Consider the following 24052-nt stretch of genomic DNA (forward strand, 5'->3'; position numbering starts at 1 on the left):
GATGAATGTACTGACTATGACTGTGATATGTGGTTGTCCCACCTCGCTATCTGTAGATGAATGTACTGACTATGACTGTGATATGTGGTTGTCCCTCCTAGCTATCTGTAGATGAATGTACTGACTATGACTGTGATATGAGGTTGTCCCTCCTAGCTATCTGTAGATGAATGTACTGACTATGACTGTGATATGTGGTTGTCCCACCTAGCTATCTGTAGATGAATACATTAACTGTAAGTCGCTTTGGATCAGAGTGTCTGCTAAATGAATAGAATGTGGAATGTAAAAATGATGCCTGTAGAAAAAACAGACTGTATTAGCCTGCCCTGTATATATATATATATATATGAGAGTATTAGCCTGCCCTGTGTATATATATATATATATATATGAGAGTATTAGCCTGCTCTGTATATATATATATATATATGAGAGTATTAGCCTGCCCTGTGTATATATATATATATATGAGAGTATTAGCCTGCCCTGTATATATATATATATATGAGAGTATTTGTGCTGTTGCAGCGTGGTAATAATATTATAGACCGGCATACATTTGCTGACTCTCAGCATTTTTACTTCATGTACTTTAGTTCGTAAGTTAGTCCTAGTCACATGATCTAGTCACACCATCATCTCCTGAGAATGTTGACAGTTTTTATTTATCCATTTCAACGGAGCTCAGAGATGAAAAGGGGGATTCTGTCTTCATCCCAAGGTACCATTACAGAACCCCTAATGAATTCACTCTCTCGCTTTGCTTTTACAGTAAGCCAGTTGCTGCAATTTCCCTAAGGGTGGAGGATGGGGGGAGGGGGGGGGTGGGGGGTGGTAAGGGGAGGGGCGCGGTGCTCTGACTAGTAAGTACCAAGTGGAGTCACACAAACACTGTTATTTGAAAAAGCTTTTTAAGAAAGCCATTGCTGTTTTGATTAAATCAGTGATAACTGTTGCAGCTTTGGGGACGTGTTGAGAGAGTGAGCCTGTGGACGGGGGTACTTGGTAGGTACAGCATTTTTTGGGGAGTTTGTTACAGTGGTTTATTGTCCAATCTTGGAAAGGAAATGTGAACACGTAACGATAATAAACATAGAATGTAATGTACTTCCTGAAACTCTTTGGAGAAGATGCTGACTTCAGGCAGAATAAGCAACGTTTTACAAATCCAGCTTGGTCACATTTTGGTCTGTTGGCATTTAAAAATAAACCCCCCCCAAAAAGTAGAAAATAAGTATTAGAAAGTCAAAAGTGTGTTAATACAAGAACCCTATTAATTTCCATGTTTCCTCTCAATATGGCATCAGATGTAAAGACACTGTCAAGCCCCCTTCGACTGATTCTACACATTCACTGCTCTGCTGAAGAAGCCTTTCACACCTGTTTTGCTTCAAGCCCCTTTTAAAAGGAATAGTTTTCTAACGTCTGGGGAAACAATGGAGCACCCAGAGGGTTGTAGATGAGAGAGAGAGAGAGAGAGAGAGAGAGAGAGAGAGAGAGCGAGAGAGAGAGAGAGAGAGAGAGAGAGAGAGAGAGAGAGAGAGAGAGAGAGAGAGAGAGAGAGAGAGAGAGAGAGAGAGAGAGAGAGAGAGAGAGAGAGAGAGAGAGAGAGGAGAGAGAGAGAGAGAGAGAGAGAGAGAGAGAGAGAGAGAGAGAGAGAGAGAGAGAGAGAGTGTGAGATTGTTGCTTAGAAATATAAAAGGAGCCAAGACAGTTGTCAGTGTTGTTCACTCTGATAAAAATAGGCCAAGTATTACCCTTTTAAATACACAGGAGGTGATGTTGTTTTAGTGACAAATACTCCCAAATATGTGAGAGAGCACTGAGTGATTACCATATTTACGACAGTGCAAAATTTGTTTTCTATTGTAAAAATCATTTTGGGAGTTGCAAAATATTTCAACCAATCTGTTATTAATATATATATTTAAAGACAGCACTTCTGATCTTCTACCTCTATTATCCTGAATGACACAGTACCCAGCAGTAAAACATCACATCCCCATGCTGCCACAAGGATATTCAGGAATATCACGCTGCTATTTGAGGAGAATAGAAAAACCTGCTCTCTCCTTACATTCCCATGTTGAGAGACAGCATTCTGACCTCCAGAAACGCTACGAGACATTTCAGAAGACATCAGAGACAGAACGATAGGCCTTCAGAAGCCGTTTGGCAGCTATACCAGATTTGTAGCTCTGCTCTGGGTGCCTTCATGGTGAGACACAGACAGATCAAATATAATTGTCATTTCTGACTGATCCCCTCTATCCTTGAGAAAAAGAGAGAGATACAGAGAGAGAGATACAGAGAGAGAGGTAGAGGGAGGGAGGGAGGGAGGGAGAATTAGAGTGGGTTAGAGGTAGTAGAAGAGTAACAGGCAGTGGGTTAGAGGTAGTAGAAGAGTAACAAATCAAATCAAATTCTAGTAGTCACATGCGCCGAATTCAACAGGTGTAGACCTCACAGTGAAATTCTTACTTACAAGCCCTTAACCAACAATACAGTGTCAAACAATACGGATAAGAATAAGAGATAAAAGTAACAAGTAATTAAAGAGGAGCAGTAAAAAATAACAATATATACAGGGGGGAGCCGGGACAGAGTTAATGTGGAGGCTATATACAGGGTATTATGGTACAGATTCAATGTGGAGGTTATATACAGGGTATTACGGTACAGATTCAATGTGGAGGCTATATACAGGGTATTATGGTACAGATTCAATGTGGAGGCTATATACAGGGTATACCGGTACAGAGTCAATGTGGAGGCTATATACAGGGGGTGCCGGTATAGAGTCAATGTGCAGGGGCACCGGTTAGTTGAGGTAGTATGTACATGTAGGTAGAGTTATTTAAAGTGACTATGCATAGATGACAACAGAGAGTGGCAGTGGTGTGGAGAGGGGAGGGGGGTGGGGGGCTATGCAAATAGTCTGGGTAGCCATTTGACTAGATGTTCAGGAGTCTTATGGCTTGGGGGGTAGAAGCTGTTTAGAAGCCTCTTGGACCTAGACACTCCGGTACCGCTTGCCGTGTGGTAGCAGAGAGAACAGTCTATGACTAGGGTGGCTGGAGTTTTTGACAATTTTCAGGGCCTTCCACTGACACCGCCTGGTATGGTTCTGGATGGCAGGAAGCTTGGCCCCAGTGATGTACTGGGCCGTTCGCACCACCCTCTGTAGTGCCTTGCGGTCGGAGGCCGAGCAGTTGCCAAACCAGGCAGTGATGCAACCAGTCAGGATGCACTCGATGGTGCAGCTGTAGAACCTTTTGAGGATTTGAGGACCCATGCCAAATCTTTTCAGTCTCCTGAGGGGGAATAGGTTTTGTCGTGTCCGCTTCACGACTTTCATGGTGTGCTTGGACCATGTTAGTTTGTTAGTGGACACCAAGGAACTTGAAGCTTTCAAATTGTTCCACTGCAGCCCCGTCGGCAGGTTACCTTAGTGTTCTTGGGCACAGGCACTATAGTGGTCTGCTTAAAACATGCTGATATTACAGACTCGGAAAGGGAGAGGTTGAAAATGTCAGTGAAGACACTTGCTAGTTGGTCAGCGCATGCTCGCAGCACACGTCCTGGTAATCCGTCTGGCCCTGCGGCCTTGTGAATGTTGACCTGTTTAAAGGTCTTACATCAGTTAGGCCGTGGTTCTGTTCAGTTAGGCCGTGGTTCTGTTCAATTAGGCCGTGGATCTATTCAGTTAGGCCGTGGTTCTGTTCAGTTAGGCCGTGGTTCTGTTCAATTAGGCCGTGGATCTATTCAGTTAGGCCGGGGTTCTATTCAGTTAGGCCGTGGTTCTGTTCAGTTAGGCCGTGGTTCTGTTCAATTAGGCCGTGGATCTATTCAGTTAGGCCGTGGTTCTGTTCAGTTAGGCCGTGGTTCTGTTCAATTAGGCCGTGGATCTATTCAGTTAGGCCGGGGTTCTATTCAGTTAGGCCGGGGTTCTATTCAGTTAGGCCGTGGTTCTATTCAGTTAGGCCGTGGTTCTGTTCAGTTAGGCCGTGGTTCTGTTCAATTAGGCCGTGGATCTATTCAGTTAGGCCGGGGTTCTATTCAGTTAGGCCGTGGTTCTGTTCAGTTAGGCCGTGGTTCTGTTCAATTAGGCCGTGGATCTATTCAGTTAGGCCGTGGTTCTGTTCAGTTAGGCCGTGGTTCTGTTCAATTAGGCCGTGGATCTATTCAGTTAGGCCGTGGTTCTGTTCAGTTAGGCCGGGGTTCTATTCAGTTAGGCCGGGGTTCTATTCAGTTAGGCCGGGGTTCTATTCAGTTAGGCCGTGGTTCTATTCAGTTAGGCCGTGGTTCTATTCAGTTAGGCCGGGGTTCTATTCAGTTAGGCCGTGGTTCTATTCAGCTATCCCGGGGTTCTATTCAGTTAGGCTGTGGTTCTATTCAGTTAGGCTGTGGTTCTATTCAGTTAGGTCGGGGTTCTATTCAGTTAGGCTGTGGTTCTATTCAGTTAGGCTGTGGTTCTATTCAGTTAGGCTGTGGTTCTATTCAGTTAGGTCGGGGTTCTATTCAGTTAGGCCGTGGTTCTATTCAGTTAGGCCGTGGTTCTATTCAGTTAGGCCGTGGTTCTATTCAGTTAGGCCGGGGTTCTATTCAGTTAGGCCGGGGTTCTATTCAGTTAGGCCATGGATCTATTCAGTTAGGCCATGGTTCTATTAAGTTAGGCCATGGTTCTATTAAGTTAGGCCGGGGTTCATGTTGGAACACTAGAGATGCTGTGGAAGCCTTTGATCTGTCCTTTCCATTTGAACATAGTCACTGGCTTCTTGAAAGGCAGAACGACTTCCAGGCGAGCTATTCTTCAGTTCAGCTACTCACCTACTTTTCCGTCAAGAAGGACACGAATCTTAATAAGCTATTCTATATTCTAGGCCTATGTATAGAATTCATTTGTGGATGACCTATGCTCCTCAGAGTGTGAAAGGAGTCAAAGTAAGTCGATGTTTAGAAATAGAATGACAAGGGAAATAAAATAAATTACTAAATGTATATTATTTATTTTTAGACAATGACTGTCTTGAAGTAGGATCAGGCAATTAGTAAGTGCATTAACTAGTGTAATTATCTCTGAGGTAGAAAATGTCATGTATTTCAGATGGAGAAATGACATTGCTAACGACAGCGCTCCGTCACCATGGAGAATGAGAAAAAGGAAAACACCAGTGAATAATTGATACATAACGATGTTATTTGTTCTCATCTCATCATAGAGTTAAGCAATAAGAGCCGGGGAGGGTGTGGTATACAGTGATCCCTCGCCACTTCGCGGTTCACTTATCGCGGATTCGCTATTTCGCGGATTTTCATAATGCATTTTTTATTTTTTTTTGGTGCATTGTGCTCTGCATTCTGATTCGCTAAAAACTCACTCCCGCTTCTTGTATCAAAACATGCTACGAATTGTGCTATCATTTTGTCGTCTCGTGCAGTTATGTGTACGTACATAAAACAGCTTGGCAAATTTACATTAAGTTGGCCAGGAAGGAAGGAATGACTAACGCTTGGTCGCTTAGCAACCATGGTGCGAATGGCCACTGAACTTAAGCGAGTAGCTGAGGAATGGGACCCTTTGATGAGCCGTTCATTACAGTTCTCCAACGTAATCGATGGTGGCATGTCGGTGTACAAGGATCTTTTTGCAAAGAAGAAAAAAGAGCGACAACAGCTGCCTATCACTATGTTCTTCTCCCGAACAAACCGAGGGCTTCAGAAGAAGAGAACACTGCAGAGCGCAGTCAGGATGCAGCGGCCCAGTCTGAAGAGCAGTGAAACGGCCTACACGTGAGTCACTGTATTTGTATACATGTAATAGTTGCTAATTGTAAAAAAAAAAAAAGTTTTCTATTTCGCGGATTTCACTTATCGCGGGTCATTTTCGGAACGTAACCCTCGCGATAAACGAGGGATTACTGTATTGGCCGATATACCACGGCAAAGGGCTGGTCTTAGGCACGACGCAACGCAGAGCCGTGGTATATTGGCCATATATCAACAAACCCCCGAGGAGCCTTGTCGCTATTATGAACTGGTTACCAACGTCATTAGAGCAGTAAAAATACATGTTCTGTCATACCAGTGGTATACGGTCTGATATACCATGGCTTTCAGCCAATCAGAATTCAGTGCTCAAACCACCCAGTTGATAATGTATATTAGTGTTTAATTTTACTAGATTCATCTGGCTTTTCATCATGTGTAGATCCCCTTCCATGTTACTGATATGCCTAGTTTATTCACGCTGCCAAACACTTAAATATTCAGGTTGCAGCATTAGCATTTAGACTCTTGAGCAGGACTCTCTAACCCTGTTCTCGGAGAGCTACCGTCCTGTAGTTTTTAACTCTAACCCTGTTCTCGGAGAGCTACCGTCCTGTAGTTTTTAACTCTAACCCTGTTCTTGGAGAGCTACCGTCCAGTAGGTTTTAACTCCAACCCTGTTCTCGGAGAGCTACCATCCAGTAGGTTTTAACTCTAACCCTGTTCTCGGAGAGTTACCGTCCTGTAGGTTTTAACTCTAACCCTGTTCTCGGAGAGCTACCGTCCAGTAGGTTTTAACTCTAACCCTGTTCTTGGAGAGCTACCGTCCAGTAGGTTTTAACTCCAACCCTGTTCTCGGAGAGCTACCATCCAGTAGGTTTTAACTCTAACCCTGTTCTCGGAGAGTTACCGTCCAGTAGGTTTTAACTCTAACCCTGTTCTCGGAGAGTTACCGTCCAGTAGGTTTTCGCTCCAACCCTGTTCTAGCAGACCCGATTCTAATAATTAGCTAGTTGATATATTTAATCAGGTTAGTTACAGCTGGTGTTGGATTGAAAACCTACAGGAGGGTGTCTCTCGAGGAACAGGGTTGGATTGAAAACCTACAGGAGGGTGTCTCTCTCGAGGAACAGGGTTGGATTGAAAACCTACAGGAGGGTGTCTCTCTCGAGGAACAGGGTTGGATTGAAAACCTACAGGAGGGTGTCTCTCTCGAGGAACAGGGTTGGATTGAAAACCTACAGGAGGGTGTCTCTCGAGGAACAGGGTTGGAATGGAAACCTACAGGAGGGTGTCTCTCGAGGAACAGGGTTGGAGTGGAAACCTACAGGAGGGTGTCTCTCGAGGAACAGGGTTGGAGTTAAAACCTACAGGAGGGTGACTCTGCAGGAACAGGGTTGGAGTTAAAACCTACAGGAGGGTGTCTCTCCAGGAACAGGGTTTGAGTTAAAACGTACAGGAGGGTGTCTCTGCAGGAACAGGGTTGGAGTTAAAACCTAAAGGAGGGTGTCTCTGCAGGAACAGGGTTGGAGTTAAAACCTTCAGGATGGTATCTCTCGAGGAACAGGGTTGGAGTTAAAACCTACAGCAGGGTATCTCTCCAGGAACAGGGTTGGAGTTAAAACCTTAAGGAGGGTATCTCTCCAGGAACAGGGTTGGAGTTAAAACCTTCAGGATGGTATCTCTCCAGGAACAGGGTTGGAGTTAAAACCTACAGGAGGGTATCTCTCCAGGAACAGGGTTGGAGTTAAAACCTTCAGGATGGTATCTCTCCAGGAACAGGGTTGGAGTTAAAACCTACAGGAGGGTATCTCTCGAGGAACAGGGTTGGAGTTAAAACCTACAGGATGGTATCTCTCGAGGAACAGGGTTGGAGTTAAAACCTACAGGATGGTATCTCTCCAGGAACAGGGTTGGAGTTAAAACCTACAGGATGGTATCTCTCCAGGAACAGGGTTGGAGTTAAAACCTACAGGATGGTATCTCTCCAGGAACAGGGTTGGAGTTAAAACCTACAGGATGGTATCTCTCCAGGAACAGGGTTGGATTGAAAACCTACTGACAAGACTGAAATGAAAATACATTCTAAAAGGTGTCATTTAAAACTCGAAGGAGAACCTGATCAGGGATTTGTTTGGCCTCGGTGTCAGATTAGGAATCTTCATATGATAACTAATTGCTCCAGATACTCAACTAGTCTAAAGAAGGCCAGTTGTATTGCTTCTTTAATCAAATCAACAGTTTTCAGCTCTTCTAACATAATTGCAAAAGGGTTTTCTAATGATTAATTAGCCTTTTAAAATGATAAACTTGGATTAGCTAACACAACGTGCCATTGGAACACAGGAGTGATGGTTGCTGATAATGGGTCTCTGTACGCCTATGTAGATATTCCATTAAAAACAATCTGCCGTTTCCAGCTACAACAGTCATTTACAACATTAACAATGTCTACACTGTATTCCTGATTAATTTGATGTTATTTTTTATGGCCAAATAATGTGCTTTTCTTTAAAAAACAAGGACATTTCTAAGTGATCCCCAAACTTTTTAATGGCCGTGTATATAATGGACATATATAATGGGCATATATAATGAATATAGACTGTATAATGACCATATATAATGGACATATATAATGGACATATATAATGAATATAGACTGTATAATGACCATATATAATGGACATATATAATGGACATATATAATGAATATAGACTGTATAATGACCATATATAATGGACATATATATTGGAAATATATAATGAATATAGACTGTATATTGACCATATATAATGGACATATATAATGAATATAGACTGTATATTGACCATATATAATGGACATATATAATGGACATATATAATGGACATATATAATGAATATAGACTGTATAATGACCATATATAATGGACATATATAATGGACATATATAATGAATATAGACTGTATAATGACCATATATAATGGACATATATATTGGAAATATATAATGAATATAGACTGTATATTGACCATATATAATGGACATATATAATGAATATAGACTGTATATTGACCATATATAATGGACATATATAATGGACATATATAATGGACATATATAATGAATATAGACTGTATAATGACCATATATAATGGACATATATATTGGAAATATATAATGAATATAGACTGTATATTGACCATATATAATGGACATATATAATGAATATAGACTGTATATTGACCATATATAATGGACATATATAATGGACATATATAATGGACATATATAATGAATATAGACTGTATAATGACCATATATAATGGACATATATAATGGACATATATAATGAATATAGACTGTATAATGACCATATATAATGGACATATATATTGGAAATATATAATGAATATAGACTGTATATTGACCATATATAATGGACATATATAATGAATATAGACTGTATAATGACCATATATAATGGACATACAGTGGGGAGAACAAGTATTTGATACACTGCCGATTTTGAAGGTTTTCCTACTTACAAAGCATGTAGAGGTCTGTAATTTTTATCATAGGTACACTTCAACTGTGAGAGACGGAATCTAAAACAAAAATCCAAAAAATCACATTGTATGATTTTTAAGTAATTAATTTGCATTTTATTGCATGACATAAGTATTTGATCACCTACCAACCAGTAAGAATTCCGGCTCTCACAGACCTGTTAGTTTTTCTTTAAGAAGCCCTCCTGTTCTCCACTCATTACCTGTATTAACTGCACCTGTTTGAACTTGTTACCTGTATAAAAGACACCTGTACACACACTCAATCAAACAGACTCCAATCTCTCCACAATGGCCAAGACCAGAGAGCTGTGTAAGGACATCAGGGATAAAATTGTAGACGTGCACAAGGCTGGGATGGGCTGCAGGACAATAGGCAAGCAGCTTGGTGAGAAGGCAACAACTGTTGGCGCAATTATTAGAAAATGGAAGAAGTTGAAGATGACGGTCAACCACCCTCGGTCTGGGGCTCCATGCAAGATCTCACCTCGTGGGGCATCAATGATCATGAGAAAGGTGAGGGATCAGCCCATAACTACACGGCAGGACCTGGTCAATGACCTGAAGAGAGCTGGGACCACAGTCTCAAAGAAAACCATTAGTAACACACTACACCGTCATGGATTGAAATCCTGCAGCGCATGCAAGGTCCCCCTGCTCAAGCCAGCGCATTTCCAGGCCCGTCTGAAGTTTGCCAATGACCATCTGGATGATCCAGAGGAGGAATCGGAGAAGGTCATGTGGTCTGATGAGACAAAAATAGAGCTTTTTGGTCTAAACTCCACTCGCCGTGTTTGGAGGAAGAAGAAGGTTGAGTACAACCCCAAGAACACCCTCCCAACCGTGAAGCATGGAGGTGGAAACATCATTCTTTGGGGATGCTTTTCTGCAAAGGGGACAGGACGACTGCACCATATTGAGGGGAGGATGGATGGGGCCATGTATCGCGAGATCTTGGCTAAAAACCTCCTTCCCTCAGTAAGAGCATTGAAGATGGGTCGTGGCTGGATCTTCCAGCATGACAACGACCCGAAACACACAGCCAGGGCAACTAAGGAGTGGCTCCGTAAGAAGCATCTCAAGGTCCTGGAGTGGCCTAGCCAGTCTCCAGACCTGAACCCAATAGAAAATCTTTGGAGGGAGCTGAAAGTCCGTATTGCCCAGCGACAGCCCCGAAACCTGAAGGATCTGGAGAAGGTCTGTATGGAGGAGTGGGCCAAAATCCCTGCTGCAGTGTGTGCAAACCTGGTCAATAACTACAGGAAACGTATGATCTTTGTAATTGCAAACAAAGGTTTCTGTACCAAATATTAAGTTCTGCTTTTCTGATGTATCAAATACTTATGTCATGCAATAAAATGCAAATTAATTACTTAAAAATCATACAATGTGATTTTCTGGATTTTTGTTTTAGATTCCGTCTCTCACAGTTGAAGTGTACCTATGATAAAAATTACAGACCTCTACATGCTTTGTAAGTTGGAAAACCTGCAAAATCGGCAGTGTATCAAATACTTGTTCTCCCCACTGTATATATTGGAAATATATAATGAATATAGACTGTATATTGACCATATATAATGGACATATATAATGAATATAGACTGTATATTGACCATATATAATGGACATATATAATGAATATAGACTGTATATTGACCATATATAATGGACATATATAATGGACATATATAATGGACATATACTGTATAATGAACATTCATGTTCAAAGTGAGAGACATGCTGCTTAACAACTCATCTTCAGTAGATTGTGTGGAGGACAATCAAGCGGAGCTGTTTTAATCATTTTAATCAACTGTAGATAGACAGGCCGTAGTACATTGGATAATTCCTTCCATTGCTGTTCCTTGGTCATTAGTTAGGGTGTTTCTTATATATCTCTTAATCATTTAACCATCTTGGTTGTTGATTAAGATGTTCTAATCATATCCATATTGGTTGTTGATTAAGATGTTCTAATCGTTAACCATCTTGGTTGTTGATTAAGATGTTCTAATCATTCTCCATCTGGGTTGTTGATTAAGATGTTCTGATCGTTAACCATCTTGGTTGTTGATTAAGATGTTCTAATCATTCTCCATCTGGGTTGTTGATTAAGATGTTCTAATCGTTAACCATCTTGGTTGTTGATTAAGATGTTCTAATCATTAACCATCTTGGTTGTTGATTAAGATGTTCCTTACAACAGGTCAGGAGTTGATCACTTCGACAACGTGATGTAATGTGTCAGCATAAAGACAGTGTTACGCCCTGATCGGTTTCACCTGTCCTTGTGCTTGTCTCCACCCCTCTCCAGGTGTCGCCCATTTCCCCATTATCCCCTGGGTACTTATACCTGTCTTCTCTGTTTGTCTGTTGCCAGTTCGTTTTGTTTCGTCAAGCCTACCAGCGCTTTTCCCTCTGTTCCTGTCTATTGATTCTTCCTGTTTTGACCTTTTCTGCCCGCCCTGACCCTGAGTCTACCTGATGTCCTGTACCGTTGCCTCACTACTCTGGATTACCAACCCCTACCTGCCCTGACCCTTAGTCTGCCTCCCGTCCTGTACCTTTTCCCCACTACTCTGGATTACCAACCCCTGCCCGCCCTGACCCTGAGTCTGCCTCCCATCCTGTACCTTTGCCCCACTAGTCTGGATTACCAACCCCTGCCTGCCCTGACCCTTAGTCTGCCTCCCATCCTGTACCTTTGCCCCACTAGTCTGGATTACCAACCCCTGCCTGCCTTGTCCTGTCGTTTGCCCCTGTTGCTGTAATAACAGTGTTACTTCAACACAGTCTGCATTTGGGTCTTACCTGAAACGTGATAGAAAGTCTCGGTATGTCGGATACAACGGAAATTAATGGTATGAAAAATCATTAGCAGAAATTACTTTAGACGCAGTCCAATTTACATAATGTAAACAAACTGATTTAACTATTAAAGAGCCCCTGAGAGCAATCGTTTTTTTTCACATAATATTACTGAATTCCCTGTTTTCTCTCTGAACGTGTCTTGCTCTAGTCCTGGGCTAATAGAAAACCCCTCATATTGTAGCCCAATGAACATGTCTCTCCAGGGGGAATACAGCTGAAGCATTAAACTAGAAGACAGATTTACTATTGAACTATCTTCAGGTCGTCTGAATGGGTTTTTATTTCTCTTTCTAAATCACCAAAACCAAACAACCAGGGGGGACTGTTTCTAACTTGTTCAATTGATTGATTTATCGAGCCTTCAGAAACTCCCTAGTCCTTGCAGAGGATTCCATAACATGATGCAGCCACCACCATGCTTGAAAATATGAAGAGTGGTACTCAGTGATGTGTTGTGTTGGTTTTGCCCTAAACATAACACTTTTTAATCAGATCATGAAGAACATTTCTTTGTCACATTTCTTCACATGTTACTTTAGTGCCTTATTGCAAACAGGATGCATGTCTCAGAAATAGTTTATTCTGTACAGACTTCTTTATTTTCACTTTGTCAATTACGTTTGTATTGTGGAGTAACTACAATGGTGTTGATCCATTCTCAGTTTTCTCCTATCACAGCCATTAATTAGATGCAACCATAAAGATCAGGGAGGTTTTCCAATGTCTCGCACAGAATGGCAACTTTTTGATTTTTAAAAATAAAAGCAGACATTGAATATCCTTTTGAGCATGGTGAAGTTAATTACACTTTGAATGGTGTATCAATACACCCAGGGGCTTCAAAGATACATGCATCCTTCCTAACTCAGTTGCCGGAGAGGAAGGAAACAGCTCAGGGATTTCAACATGAGGCCAATGACTTTAAAACATTTATAGAGTTTACAAAACTAGAGAGGTCTGGTATAGTGTTAATTACAGACGTATAGTGTTAACTAGAGAGGTCTGGTATAGTGTTAATTAGAGAGGTCTGGTATAGTGTTAATTAGAGAGGTCTGGTATAGTGTTAATTAGAGAGGTCTGGTATAGTGTTAATTAGAGAGGTCTGGTATAGTGTTAATTAGAGAGGTCTGGTATAGTGTTAATTAGAGAGGTCTGGTATAGTGTTAATTAGAGAGGTCTGGTATAGTGTTAATTAGAGAGGTCTGATATAGTGTTAATTAGAGAGGTATAGTGTTAATTAGAGAGGTCTGGTATAGTGTTAATTAGAGAGGTATAGTGTTAATTAGAGAGGTCTGGTATAGTGTTAATTAGAGAGGTATAGTGTTAATTAGAGAGGTCTGGTATAGTGTTAATTAGAGAGGTATAGTGTTAATTAGAGAGGTCTGGTATAGTGTTAATTAGAGAGGTCTGGTATAGTGTTAGTTAGAGAGGTCTGGTATAGTGTTAATTAGAGAGGTCTGGTATAGTGTTAAATAGAGAGGTATAGTATAGTGTTAATTAGAGAGGTCTGGTATAGTGTTAATTAGAGAGGTCTGGTATAGTGTTAATTAGAGAGGTCTGGTATAGTGTTAATTAGAGAGGTCTGGTATAGTGTTAATTAGAGAGGTATAGTGTTAATTAGAGAGGCCTCGTGGTCTGTTATTGGCTGATGCAGGTCACATGAAAAAACAACTGGTCTATTATTGGCTGATGCAGGTCACATGAAGAAACAACTGGTCTGTTATTGGCTGATGCAGGTCACATGAAGAAACAACTGGTCTGTTATTGGCTGATGCAGGTAACATGAAGAAACAACTGGTCTGTTATTGGCTGATGCAGGACACATGAAGAAACAACTGGTCTGTTATTGGCTGATGCAGGTCAAAATGAAGAAACAACTGGTCTGTTATTGGCTGATGCAGGTCACATGAAGAAACAAATGGTCTGTTATTGGCTGATGCAGGTCAAATGAAGAAACATATGGTCTGTTATTGGCTGATGCAGGTCACATGAAGAAACAACTGGTCTGTTATTGGCTGATGCAGGTCACATGAAAAAACAACTGGTCTGTTATTGGCTGATGCAGGTGACATGAAAAAACTACTGGTCTGTTATTGGCTGATGCAGGTCACATGAAGAAACAACTGGTCTGTTATTGGCTGATGCAGGTGACATGAAGAAACAACTGGTCTGTTATTGGCTGATGCAGGTGACATGAAGAAACAACTGATCTGTTATTGGCTGATGCAGGTCACCTGAAGAAACAACTGGTCTGTTATTGGCTGATGCAGGTCACGTGAAAAAACAACTGGTCTGTTATTGGCTGATGCAGGTCACATGAAGAAACAACTGGTCTGTTATTGGCTGATGCAGGTCAAATGAAGAAACAACTGGTCTGTTATTGGCTGATGCAGGTCACATGAAGAAACAACTGGTTTGTTATTGGCTGATGCAGGTGACATGAAGAAACAACTGGTCTGTTATTGGCTGATGCAGGTCACATGAAGAATCAACTGGTCTGTTATTGGCTGATGCAGGTGACATGAAAAAACTACTGGTCTGTTATTTGCTGATGCAGGTGACATGAAGAAACAACTGGTTTGTTATTGGCTGATGCAGGTCACATGAAGAATCAACTGGTCTGTTATTGGCTGATGCAGGTGACAGGAATAAACAACTGGTCTGTTATTGGCTGATGCTGGACAAATGAAGAAACAACTGGTCTGTTATTGGCTGATGCAGGTCACATGTAGAATCAACTGGTCTGTTATTGGCTGATGCAGGTGACAGGAAGAAACAACTGGTCTGTTATTGGCTGATGCAGGTCACATGAAGAAACAACTGGTCTGTTATTGGCTGATGCAGGTCACATGAAGAATCAACTGGTCTGTTATTGGCTGATGGAGGTGACATGAAGAAACAACTGGTCTGTTATTGGCTGATGCAGGTCACATGAAGAAACAGCTGGTCTGTTATTAGCTGATGCAGGTCACATGAAGAAACAACTGGTCTGCTATTGGCTGATGCAGGTCACATGAAGAAACAACTGGTCTGTTATTGGCTGATGCAGGTCACATGAAGAAACTTCACAAACAATTTGTGATATAATCAGTGCCAATTCACTTTTCATATAATGCTATTTTTGCACCTAATTTAAAGAAATGTAAAACATGAATTAATGTGCTGTTGTTTTCTTGCTGGTCCTGTATGTGAGGAAAAACTAAATCAGCATTTATTGAAGGAGCATGCGTCGTCTCTAATGAATTATATTAAATATTTTCAGCTAATTTTCTGCTAAAGTCTCTGCTCAAGCGTGTCTAATTGAGTTCATGCTATCGTAGGTTTGATGCAAAAGGTAAGTTACTCAAGTAATATGTAATGCAAATTTACTGCAAGATCACAACAATTTGTTGACACAAGCACATAGCTACTGTTGTTATTTTTTATTTTTTAATGTGCTGATTGTTTATGAAGTCACCTATTCCCAGAGCTGGACTGGGTGGAATTATCAATGAGCAACTCTGCAAGATTTAACAAGAAATAATCCCTGATGAATTTGATCACAAAGCCTTTGCTATATTTAACTACAAAATAATAATGTATTTAAGTTACATCAATAGTGTTGTTTTTAAAATATTAAAAGATATATTGCAGTGTAACTTAGAGTACGGGTAAGAACACAGATGAATCATCTAGGTTAATCTGTAGCGATTTGAACGGTTTGCAATCCTTGTCAGCAGTGACACCAGTCGAGAGGGCAACGTGTGACACAAAATATTATCTTAAAGCCCAGTATTAGGCTCTAGGCTAAGTGAGATAATCAAACATCCTGTGGATTGAATCATCACGAAGTACCTCTTGACCCCCCTCATCATGCTAATCAGTTAGTGATATGTGAAAGAGGGGGCTGGACTTTTAACCTTACCTTTTAAATATCTCTGTGTCTCAGCATAGAGGCTTCTCTTGTCCCCATCCCATACTAGATTCAGGACTGTTTTTCCACCACCAGTGGCAACATGGCAAAGCCAATGGTAAGTCTTATTAACCTTCATGCTTGTGTGGATACTGTTATCAATAAAGTTACGTATTGAACAGGCTTTGTAACCTTCATGTTTACTGCATTGGGATATGTGTTGCTGGGTAAATTAACTGGTTACTATTATGTACATCATTATACAATATTAGTGGGACCTTAAACTGTAAATTGTGATTATAATGATTATCAAAAGCCAGAGAGAGATAAATGATTGAATAGCATAAAGCAAACCAAACGTGACACATTTAAAAGACAATCCCTTTGACCTTATGTTCAAAGACAAGTCAACTATATGCTTGTCAATAACAGGAACTTGAGCTGAAGAATGTGAAGCTGAGAGCTGGAGACCAGTTGAAAGTGGAGGGGAGGATTCTGCCTGAGGCGAAGGGGTACGTACATTTAACTGGTTTGGTCTGGTTTGGTTTGGTCTGGTCTGGTCTGGTCTGGTTTGGAAATCACACCCAGAGACCCATCACATTCATTTAGAAGAATAACTGAAAAACAAACCACCAGTTCCACAAATGCTTTTCTAAAGACTAGAGAACGGAGAATGTTTTAGTGTTGGTGTACTGTATGTAGTATACTGTATGTGTGGTGTACTGTATGTGTAGTATACTGTATGTGCGGTGTACTGTATGTGTAGTATACTGTATGTGCGGTGTACTGTATGTGGTATACTGTGTGTGTGGTATACTGTGTGTAGTATACTGTGTGTAGTATACTGTGTGTGTGGTGTACTGTATGTGTAGTATACTGTGTGTAGTATACTGTGTGTGTGGTGTACTGTATGTGTAGTATACTGTATGTGCGGTGTACTGTATGTGGTATACTGTATGTAGTATACTGTATGTGTAGTATACTGTATGTGTAGTATACTGTATGTGCGGTGTACTGTATGTGGTATACTGTATGTAGTATACTGTATGTGGGAAACCAATTCATGTAGGAGAAGTGCAGACATGTAGTGGGGTTTCTGGAATGATTAGTCTTGTGACTTCCTGTTTCACAGGTCCAGAGGTGAGTTCAAGAAGGGTTCTGTTCGGGGCGAACATGTTACTTAGCAACAATTTCAGTTGAAAGATTTGAATGAACATTCCAAACAGTTGTGGTGAAACAACAAACAGCTTGGATTACTGTGGTCATACTGCTAATGACTTTATATTCCTACTACATGCAATAGAAAGCCTACATGGACACATGATTATTTGTATCGGCAGTTTAGACCCAAAACAATCGCCTCACACTACCCTTCTCGAACTGTTTCCTAATGTTACCGAACGTTTGCGGCTAGCACAAATCAAACACGATAACGAATGATTTCCCTTGTTGAACGAACCCTCAGGTTCCAGATAGAACTGGGCCGTGACGAAGATCACCTGGCGCTGCACTTCAACCCCCGTTTCAAGGACGACACGGACGGTGCTGTGCTTGTGTGCAACTCAAAGATTGACGGCTGCTGGGGTCACGAGGAGAGAGAGAAACACAGTGACCTCCAACGGGGTTCTACTTTCAAGGTGGGACAATAATTGTTGGGATGGGAAGAGGTTCCCTACTGGACCAAGGAGGATGTTAGTCCGGATATATACACACGTTTAAATAAATTAAAATATAATATTTGAGGGAAAAAAGGGCATTGTGGTATTTCTTAAAGGGATGAGTACGATGAACTTTTGCGATAACATTTTTATGTCTCTGAGTCCAGTATGCCGGAAGTAAAAGGTAGTTTTGCGTGCCAATGCTAACTTGTGTTAGCGCTAGCTTAGTGCAAAGACTGAAAGTATGCTAGCTGTACACGAAGACTAGCAGTCTTGTTTGCTGATTCACTACCTCTAACTTCATACTGGACGATTCACTACCTCTTCATACTGGACGATTCACTACCTCTTCATACTGAACGATTCACTACCTCTAACTTCATACTGAATGATTCACCACCTCTATCTTCATACTGGACGATTCACTACCTCTAACATCATACTGAACGATTCACTACCTATAACTTCATACAGTACGATTCACTACCTCTTCATACTGAACGATTCACCACCTCTATCTTCATACTGGACGATTCACTACCTATAACTTCACACTGAACGATTCACTACCTCTGACTTCATACTGAACGATTCACTACCTCTAACTTCATACTGGACGATTCACTACCTCTAACTTCATACTGGACGATTCACTACCTCTAACTTCATACTGGACGATTCACTACCTCTATCTTCATACTGGACGATTCACCACCTCTGACTTCATACTGAACGATTCACTACCTATAACTTCATACTGGACGATTCACTACCTCTAACTTCATACTGGACGATTCACTACGTCTTCATACTGAACGATTCACTACCTCTTCATACTGGACGATTCACTACCTCTAACTTTATACTGGACGATTCACTACCTCTATCTTCATACTGAACGATTCACTACCTCTTCATACTGGACGATTCACTACCTCTAACTTCATACTGGACGATTCACTACCTCTAACATCATACTGGACGATTCACTACCTCTTCATACTGGACGATTCACTACCTCTAACTTCATACTGGACAATTCACCACCTCTAACTTCATACTGAACGATTCACTACCTCTAACTTCATACTGGACGATTCACTACCTCTAACTTCATTCTGGACGATTCACTACCTCTAACTTCATTCTGGACGATTCACTACCTCTAACTTCATTCTGGACGATTCACTACCTCTAACTTCATACTGGACGATTCACTACCTCTAACTTCATACTGGACGATTCACTACCTCTAACTTCATACTGGACGATTCACTACCTCTATCTTCATACTGGACGATTCACCACCTCTAACTTCATACTGGACGATTCACTACCTCTATCTTCATACTAAACGATTCACTACCTCTAACTTCATACTGAACGATTCACCACCTCTAACTTCATACTGGACGATTCACCACCTCTAACTTCATACTGGACGATTCACCACCTCTAACTTCATACTGGACGATTCACTACCTCTAACATCATACTGGACGATTCACTACCTCTTCATACTGGACGATTCACCACCTCTAACTTCATACTGGACGATTCACCACCTCTAACTTCATACGGGACGATTCACTACCTCTAACTTCATACGGGACGATTCACTACCTCTAACTTCATACTGGACGATTCACCACCTCTAACTTCATACTGGACGATTCACCACCTCTAACTTCATACTGGACGATTCACCACCTCTAACTTCATACGGGACGATTCACTACCTCTAACTTCATACTGGACGATTCACCACCTCTAACTTCATACTGGACGATTCACCACCTCTAACTTCATACTGGACGATTCACCACCTCTAACTTCATACGGGACGATTCACTACCTCTAACTTCATACGGGACGATTCACCACCTCTAACTTCATACTGGACGATTCACTACCTCTAACTTCATACTGGACGATTCACTACCTCTATCTTCATACTGGACGATTCACTACCTCTATCTTCATACTAAACGATTCACTACCTCTAACTTCATACTGAACGATTCACCACCTCTAACTTCATACTGGACGATTCACCACCTCTAACTTCATACGGGACGATTCACTACCTCTAACTTCATACTGGACGATTCACTACGTCTTCATACTGAACGATTCACTACCTCTTCATACTGGACGATTCACTACCTCTAACTTTATACTGGACGATTCACTACCTCTAACTTCATACTGGACGATTCACTACCTCTATCTTCATACGGGACGATTCACTACCTCTATCTTCATACTGGACGATTCACTACCTCTATCTTCATACTGGACGATTCACTACCTCTAACTTCATACGGGACGATTCACTACCTCTAACTTCATACGGGACGATTCACTACCTATATCTTCATACTGGACGATTCACTACCTCTAACTTCATACGGGACGATTCACCACCTCTAACTTCATACGGGACGATTCACTACCTCTAACTTCATACGGGACGATTCACTACCTCTAACTTCATACGGGACGATTCACTACCTCTTCATACGGGACGATTCACTACCTCTTCATACGGGACGATTCACTACCTCTAACTTCATACGGGACGATTCACTACCTCTAACTTCATACGGGACGATTCACTACCTCTTCATACGGGACGATTCACTACCTCTAACTTCATACGGGACGATTCACTACCTCTAACTTCATACGGGACGATTCACTACCTCTTCATACTGGACGATTCACCACCTCTAACTTCATACTGGACGATTCACTACCTCTAACTTCATACTGGACGATTCACTACCTCTAACTTCATACGGGACGATTCACTACCTCTTCATACGGGACGATTCACTACCTCTAACTTCATACGGGACGATTCACTACCTCTAACTTCATACTGGACGATTCACTACCTCTATCTTCATACGGGACGATTCACTACCTCTATCTTCATACTGGACGATTCACTACCTCTATCTTCATACTGGACGATTCACTACCTCTAACTTCATACGGGACGATTCACTACCTCTAACTTCATACGGGACGATTCACTACCTATATCTTCATACTGGACGATTCACTACCTCTAACTTCATACGGGACGATTCACCACCTCTAACTTCATACGGGACGATTCACTACCTCTAACTTCATACGGGACGATTCACTACCTCTAACTTCATACGGGACGATTCACTACCTCTTCATACGGGACGATTCACTACCTCTTCATACGGGACGATTCACTACCTCTAACTTCATACGGGACGATTCACTACCTCTAACTTCATACGGGACGATTCACTACCTCTTCATACGGGACGATTCACTACCTCTAACTTCATACGGGACGATTCACTACCTCTAACTTCATACGGGACGATTCACTACCTCTTCATACTGGACGATTCACCACCTCTAACTTCATACTGGACGATTCACTACCTCTAACTTCATACTGGACGATTCACTACCTCTAACTTCATACGGGACGATTCACTACCTCTTCATACGGGACGATTCACTACCTCTAACTTCATACGGGACGATTCACTACCTCTAACTTCATACGGGACGATTCACTACCTCTTCATACTGGACGATTCACCACCTCTAACTTCATACTGGACGATTCACTACCTCTAACTTCATACTGGACGATTCACCACCTCTAACTTCATACTGGACGATTCACTACCTCTAACTTCATACGGGACGATTCACCACCTCTAACTTCATACGGGACGATTCACTACCTCTTCATACGGGACGATTCACCACCTCTAACTTCATACGGGACGATTCACTACCTCTAACTTCATACGGGACGATTCACTACCTCTTCATACTGGACGATTCACCACCTCTAACTTCATACTGGACGATTCACTACCTCTAACTTCATACGGGACGATTCACTACCTCTTCATACGGGACGATTCACTACCTCTAACTTCATACGGGACGATTCACTACCTCTAACTTCATACGGGACGATTCACTACCTCTTCATACTGGACGATTCACCACCTCTAACTTCATACTGGACGATTCACTACCTCTAACTTCATACTGGACGATTCACCACCTCTAACTTCATACTGGACGATTCACTACCTCTAACTTCATACTGGACGATTCACTACCTCTAACTTCATACGGGACGATTCACCACCTCTAACTTCATACGGGACGATTCACTACCTCTTCATACGGGACGATTCACCACTTCTAACTTCATACGGGACGATTCACCACCTCTAACTTCATACGGGACGATTCACTACCTCTTCATACGGGACGATTCACTACCTCTAACTTCATACTGGACGATTCACTACCTCTAACTTCATACGGGACGATTCACTACCTCTAACTTCATACGGGACGATTCACCACCTCTAACTTCATACGGGACGATTCACTACCTCTAACTTCATACTGGACGATTCACCACCTCTAACTTCATACTGAACGATTCACCACCTATATCTTCATACGGGACACAGAGACATAACAACGGTTTCCACAAGTTCATCTGACTCTGTGGAAGTAGATGAAGGGCTTTATTGTCAAAATCCTGAACTATCCCTTTAAGATTGTTCAGTGTAGTTAGTTATGAGTTCTGTCGTACTGACTGCATTGTTCAGTGTAGTTAGTTATAAATTCTGTCGTACTGACTGCATTGTTCAGTGTAGTTAGTTATAAATTCTGTCGTACTGACTGCATTGTTCAGGGCGTAGAATACAGGGCGTAGAATATAGTGATGTAACAATGAAACCATCTGGGTATTGGAGTAAGTCAATGTGTTGTCATAGTGACGGGTTCCTCTCTCTCCGTTCTCTCTCCAGATTGTCCTGAAGCTGACCGGAGACGTGTTTGAAGTGGAGATGCCTAATGGACATGAGATCAAGTTCCCCAATCGTTCCGTCCTGGACGTCATTACCTACGTTCGCGTCAGAGGGGACTTAAAGCTCACAGCCTTTAAGATCTACTAAAGAGACCCATAATATCCACCTTGTGTAGCCTGGCAACAACGGCACAGCCAATTTGTTGCGTTTGCCTTCCAATTTCCGGTGCATTCCGGCCCAATGACACACAAGCAAGTGGGCGGGGCTACAGATAGAGTTAGACCAATGGGTAGTAAGACAGGATCAATGGCCTGTATCAAATACTAAATGGAAATATGGGGTGACCATGGTACGTTTTGTTGTAAAAATATTCTGACATGCACTAAACACAAAGGACAACTGGGGACGAGGTTAGGATACTGTCAACTAATTACATTCCTTTACAAAAACAGACGTGTTACACACACATCTTGGCCGGATGAAATGTCAGTCAATGTTTTACTTGTTTTGGTGAGAAAGAATGTATTCTTATACCGTAGTAGACCAAAAGATTACATTATTACTGACCTAATCTCTCATGTTCTGATACCATAGTAGCCCAAATAATTACATTATGACTGACCGTGTCGACAGATTGGGTCAACAATTACTGAGCAGAAAACAGAATAGTCATTGACTCGTAATTTTTACGATGATTTGAAAATGTTATTTTCTGTATACATTTAATGAAGCAAAACAAAATGGACGCCTGTCATGTCATCAATAAAGTGAAGCATCCTCAAGTAGTGCATTCCGTGTCTTTAGTTCCATGATAACATTGTAGCCCTATTCTATACATTTAAAACTTATTAAAAGCATCTCCTTTTCTTAGAATATAATTGTCCCCAAAGTTGAACTCCCAAGCGTTAAGGCTTTCGATATAGCTTTAGAAAATAAAATCACTCCATTTGAGTGACTCCCACTTCCTCTGGAATGTGTTTTGTGTGTGTGTGTCTCGCTAGTTCACCTTGAATCTATAAAACCACATCTTTATCAGATCAAACGCTATAAAGACTTCATGAAAAGCCCTTGAGAGACTACTATCTGGTGTACTCCTACACACGGGAACAGATTTTCCTGAGTGTGAATTGGAAGGTGGGGATCCACAGGGGTATGGAGCATCAAGGTATAAAAAGACCACGTGAGAATCCAAACTATACGTATAATCTCTCCAATCACCGAAAAGGAATTTTCCTTTTGATGCATTATGTTCCTCAGACCCACTCCTTTCCTGTCCTGTCCTGTCCACTCTCCCAAACTCCCAAAGGGACAATATATCACGGGCCATGTGAGAGGTTGTCCCTCAGAGTGACTGCAGCTTCCATTACAAGCCAGTTGAGAATGAGGCCAAGGCATCCGTCAACAGCAGGCGAGCAATACCTCGAGACCTCTTTAATATTAGACATCGGGCACCTGCTGTTAT

The 24052-nt window shown here is 41.6% G+C and overlaps 1 protein-coding gene across 2 annotated transcripts in view; it reads left to right on the forward strand.

Moving 5' to 3' along the window:
- Positions 1-23372, forward strand: part of LOC139572888 (galectin-1-like) — a 68231-nt gene extending 44859 nt beyond the window's left edge. The window contains exons 1-5 of one of the 2 annotated variants that reach the window (XM_071395734.1): positions 15211-15533; positions 16128-16209; positions 16524-16603; positions 17557-17728; positions 22591-23372. In XM_071395734.1, the coding sequence (XP_071251835.1) occupies positions 16195-16209; positions 16524-16603; positions 17557-17728; positions 22591-22737 (414 nt within the window). In that variant the 5' untranslated portion in view covers positions 15211-15533; positions 16128-16194 and the 3' untranslated portion in view covers positions 22738-23372. Of the gene's footprint in view, positions 1-15210; positions 15534-16127; positions 16210-16523; positions 16604-17556; positions 17729-22590 lie in introns of those variants that run through there. The other variant, XM_071395735.1, reaches the window with a different exon arrangement.
- Positions 23373-24052: the final 680 nt, after the last annotated feature.

This window comes from Salvelinus alpinus, chromosome 4, assembly GCF_045679555.1.
Source record: "Salvelinus alpinus chromosome 4, SLU_Salpinus.1, whole genome shotgun sequence".
NCBI classification, from domain to species: Eukaryota; Metazoa; Chordata; class Actinopteri; order Salmoniformes; family Salmonidae; genus Salvelinus; species Salvelinus alpinus.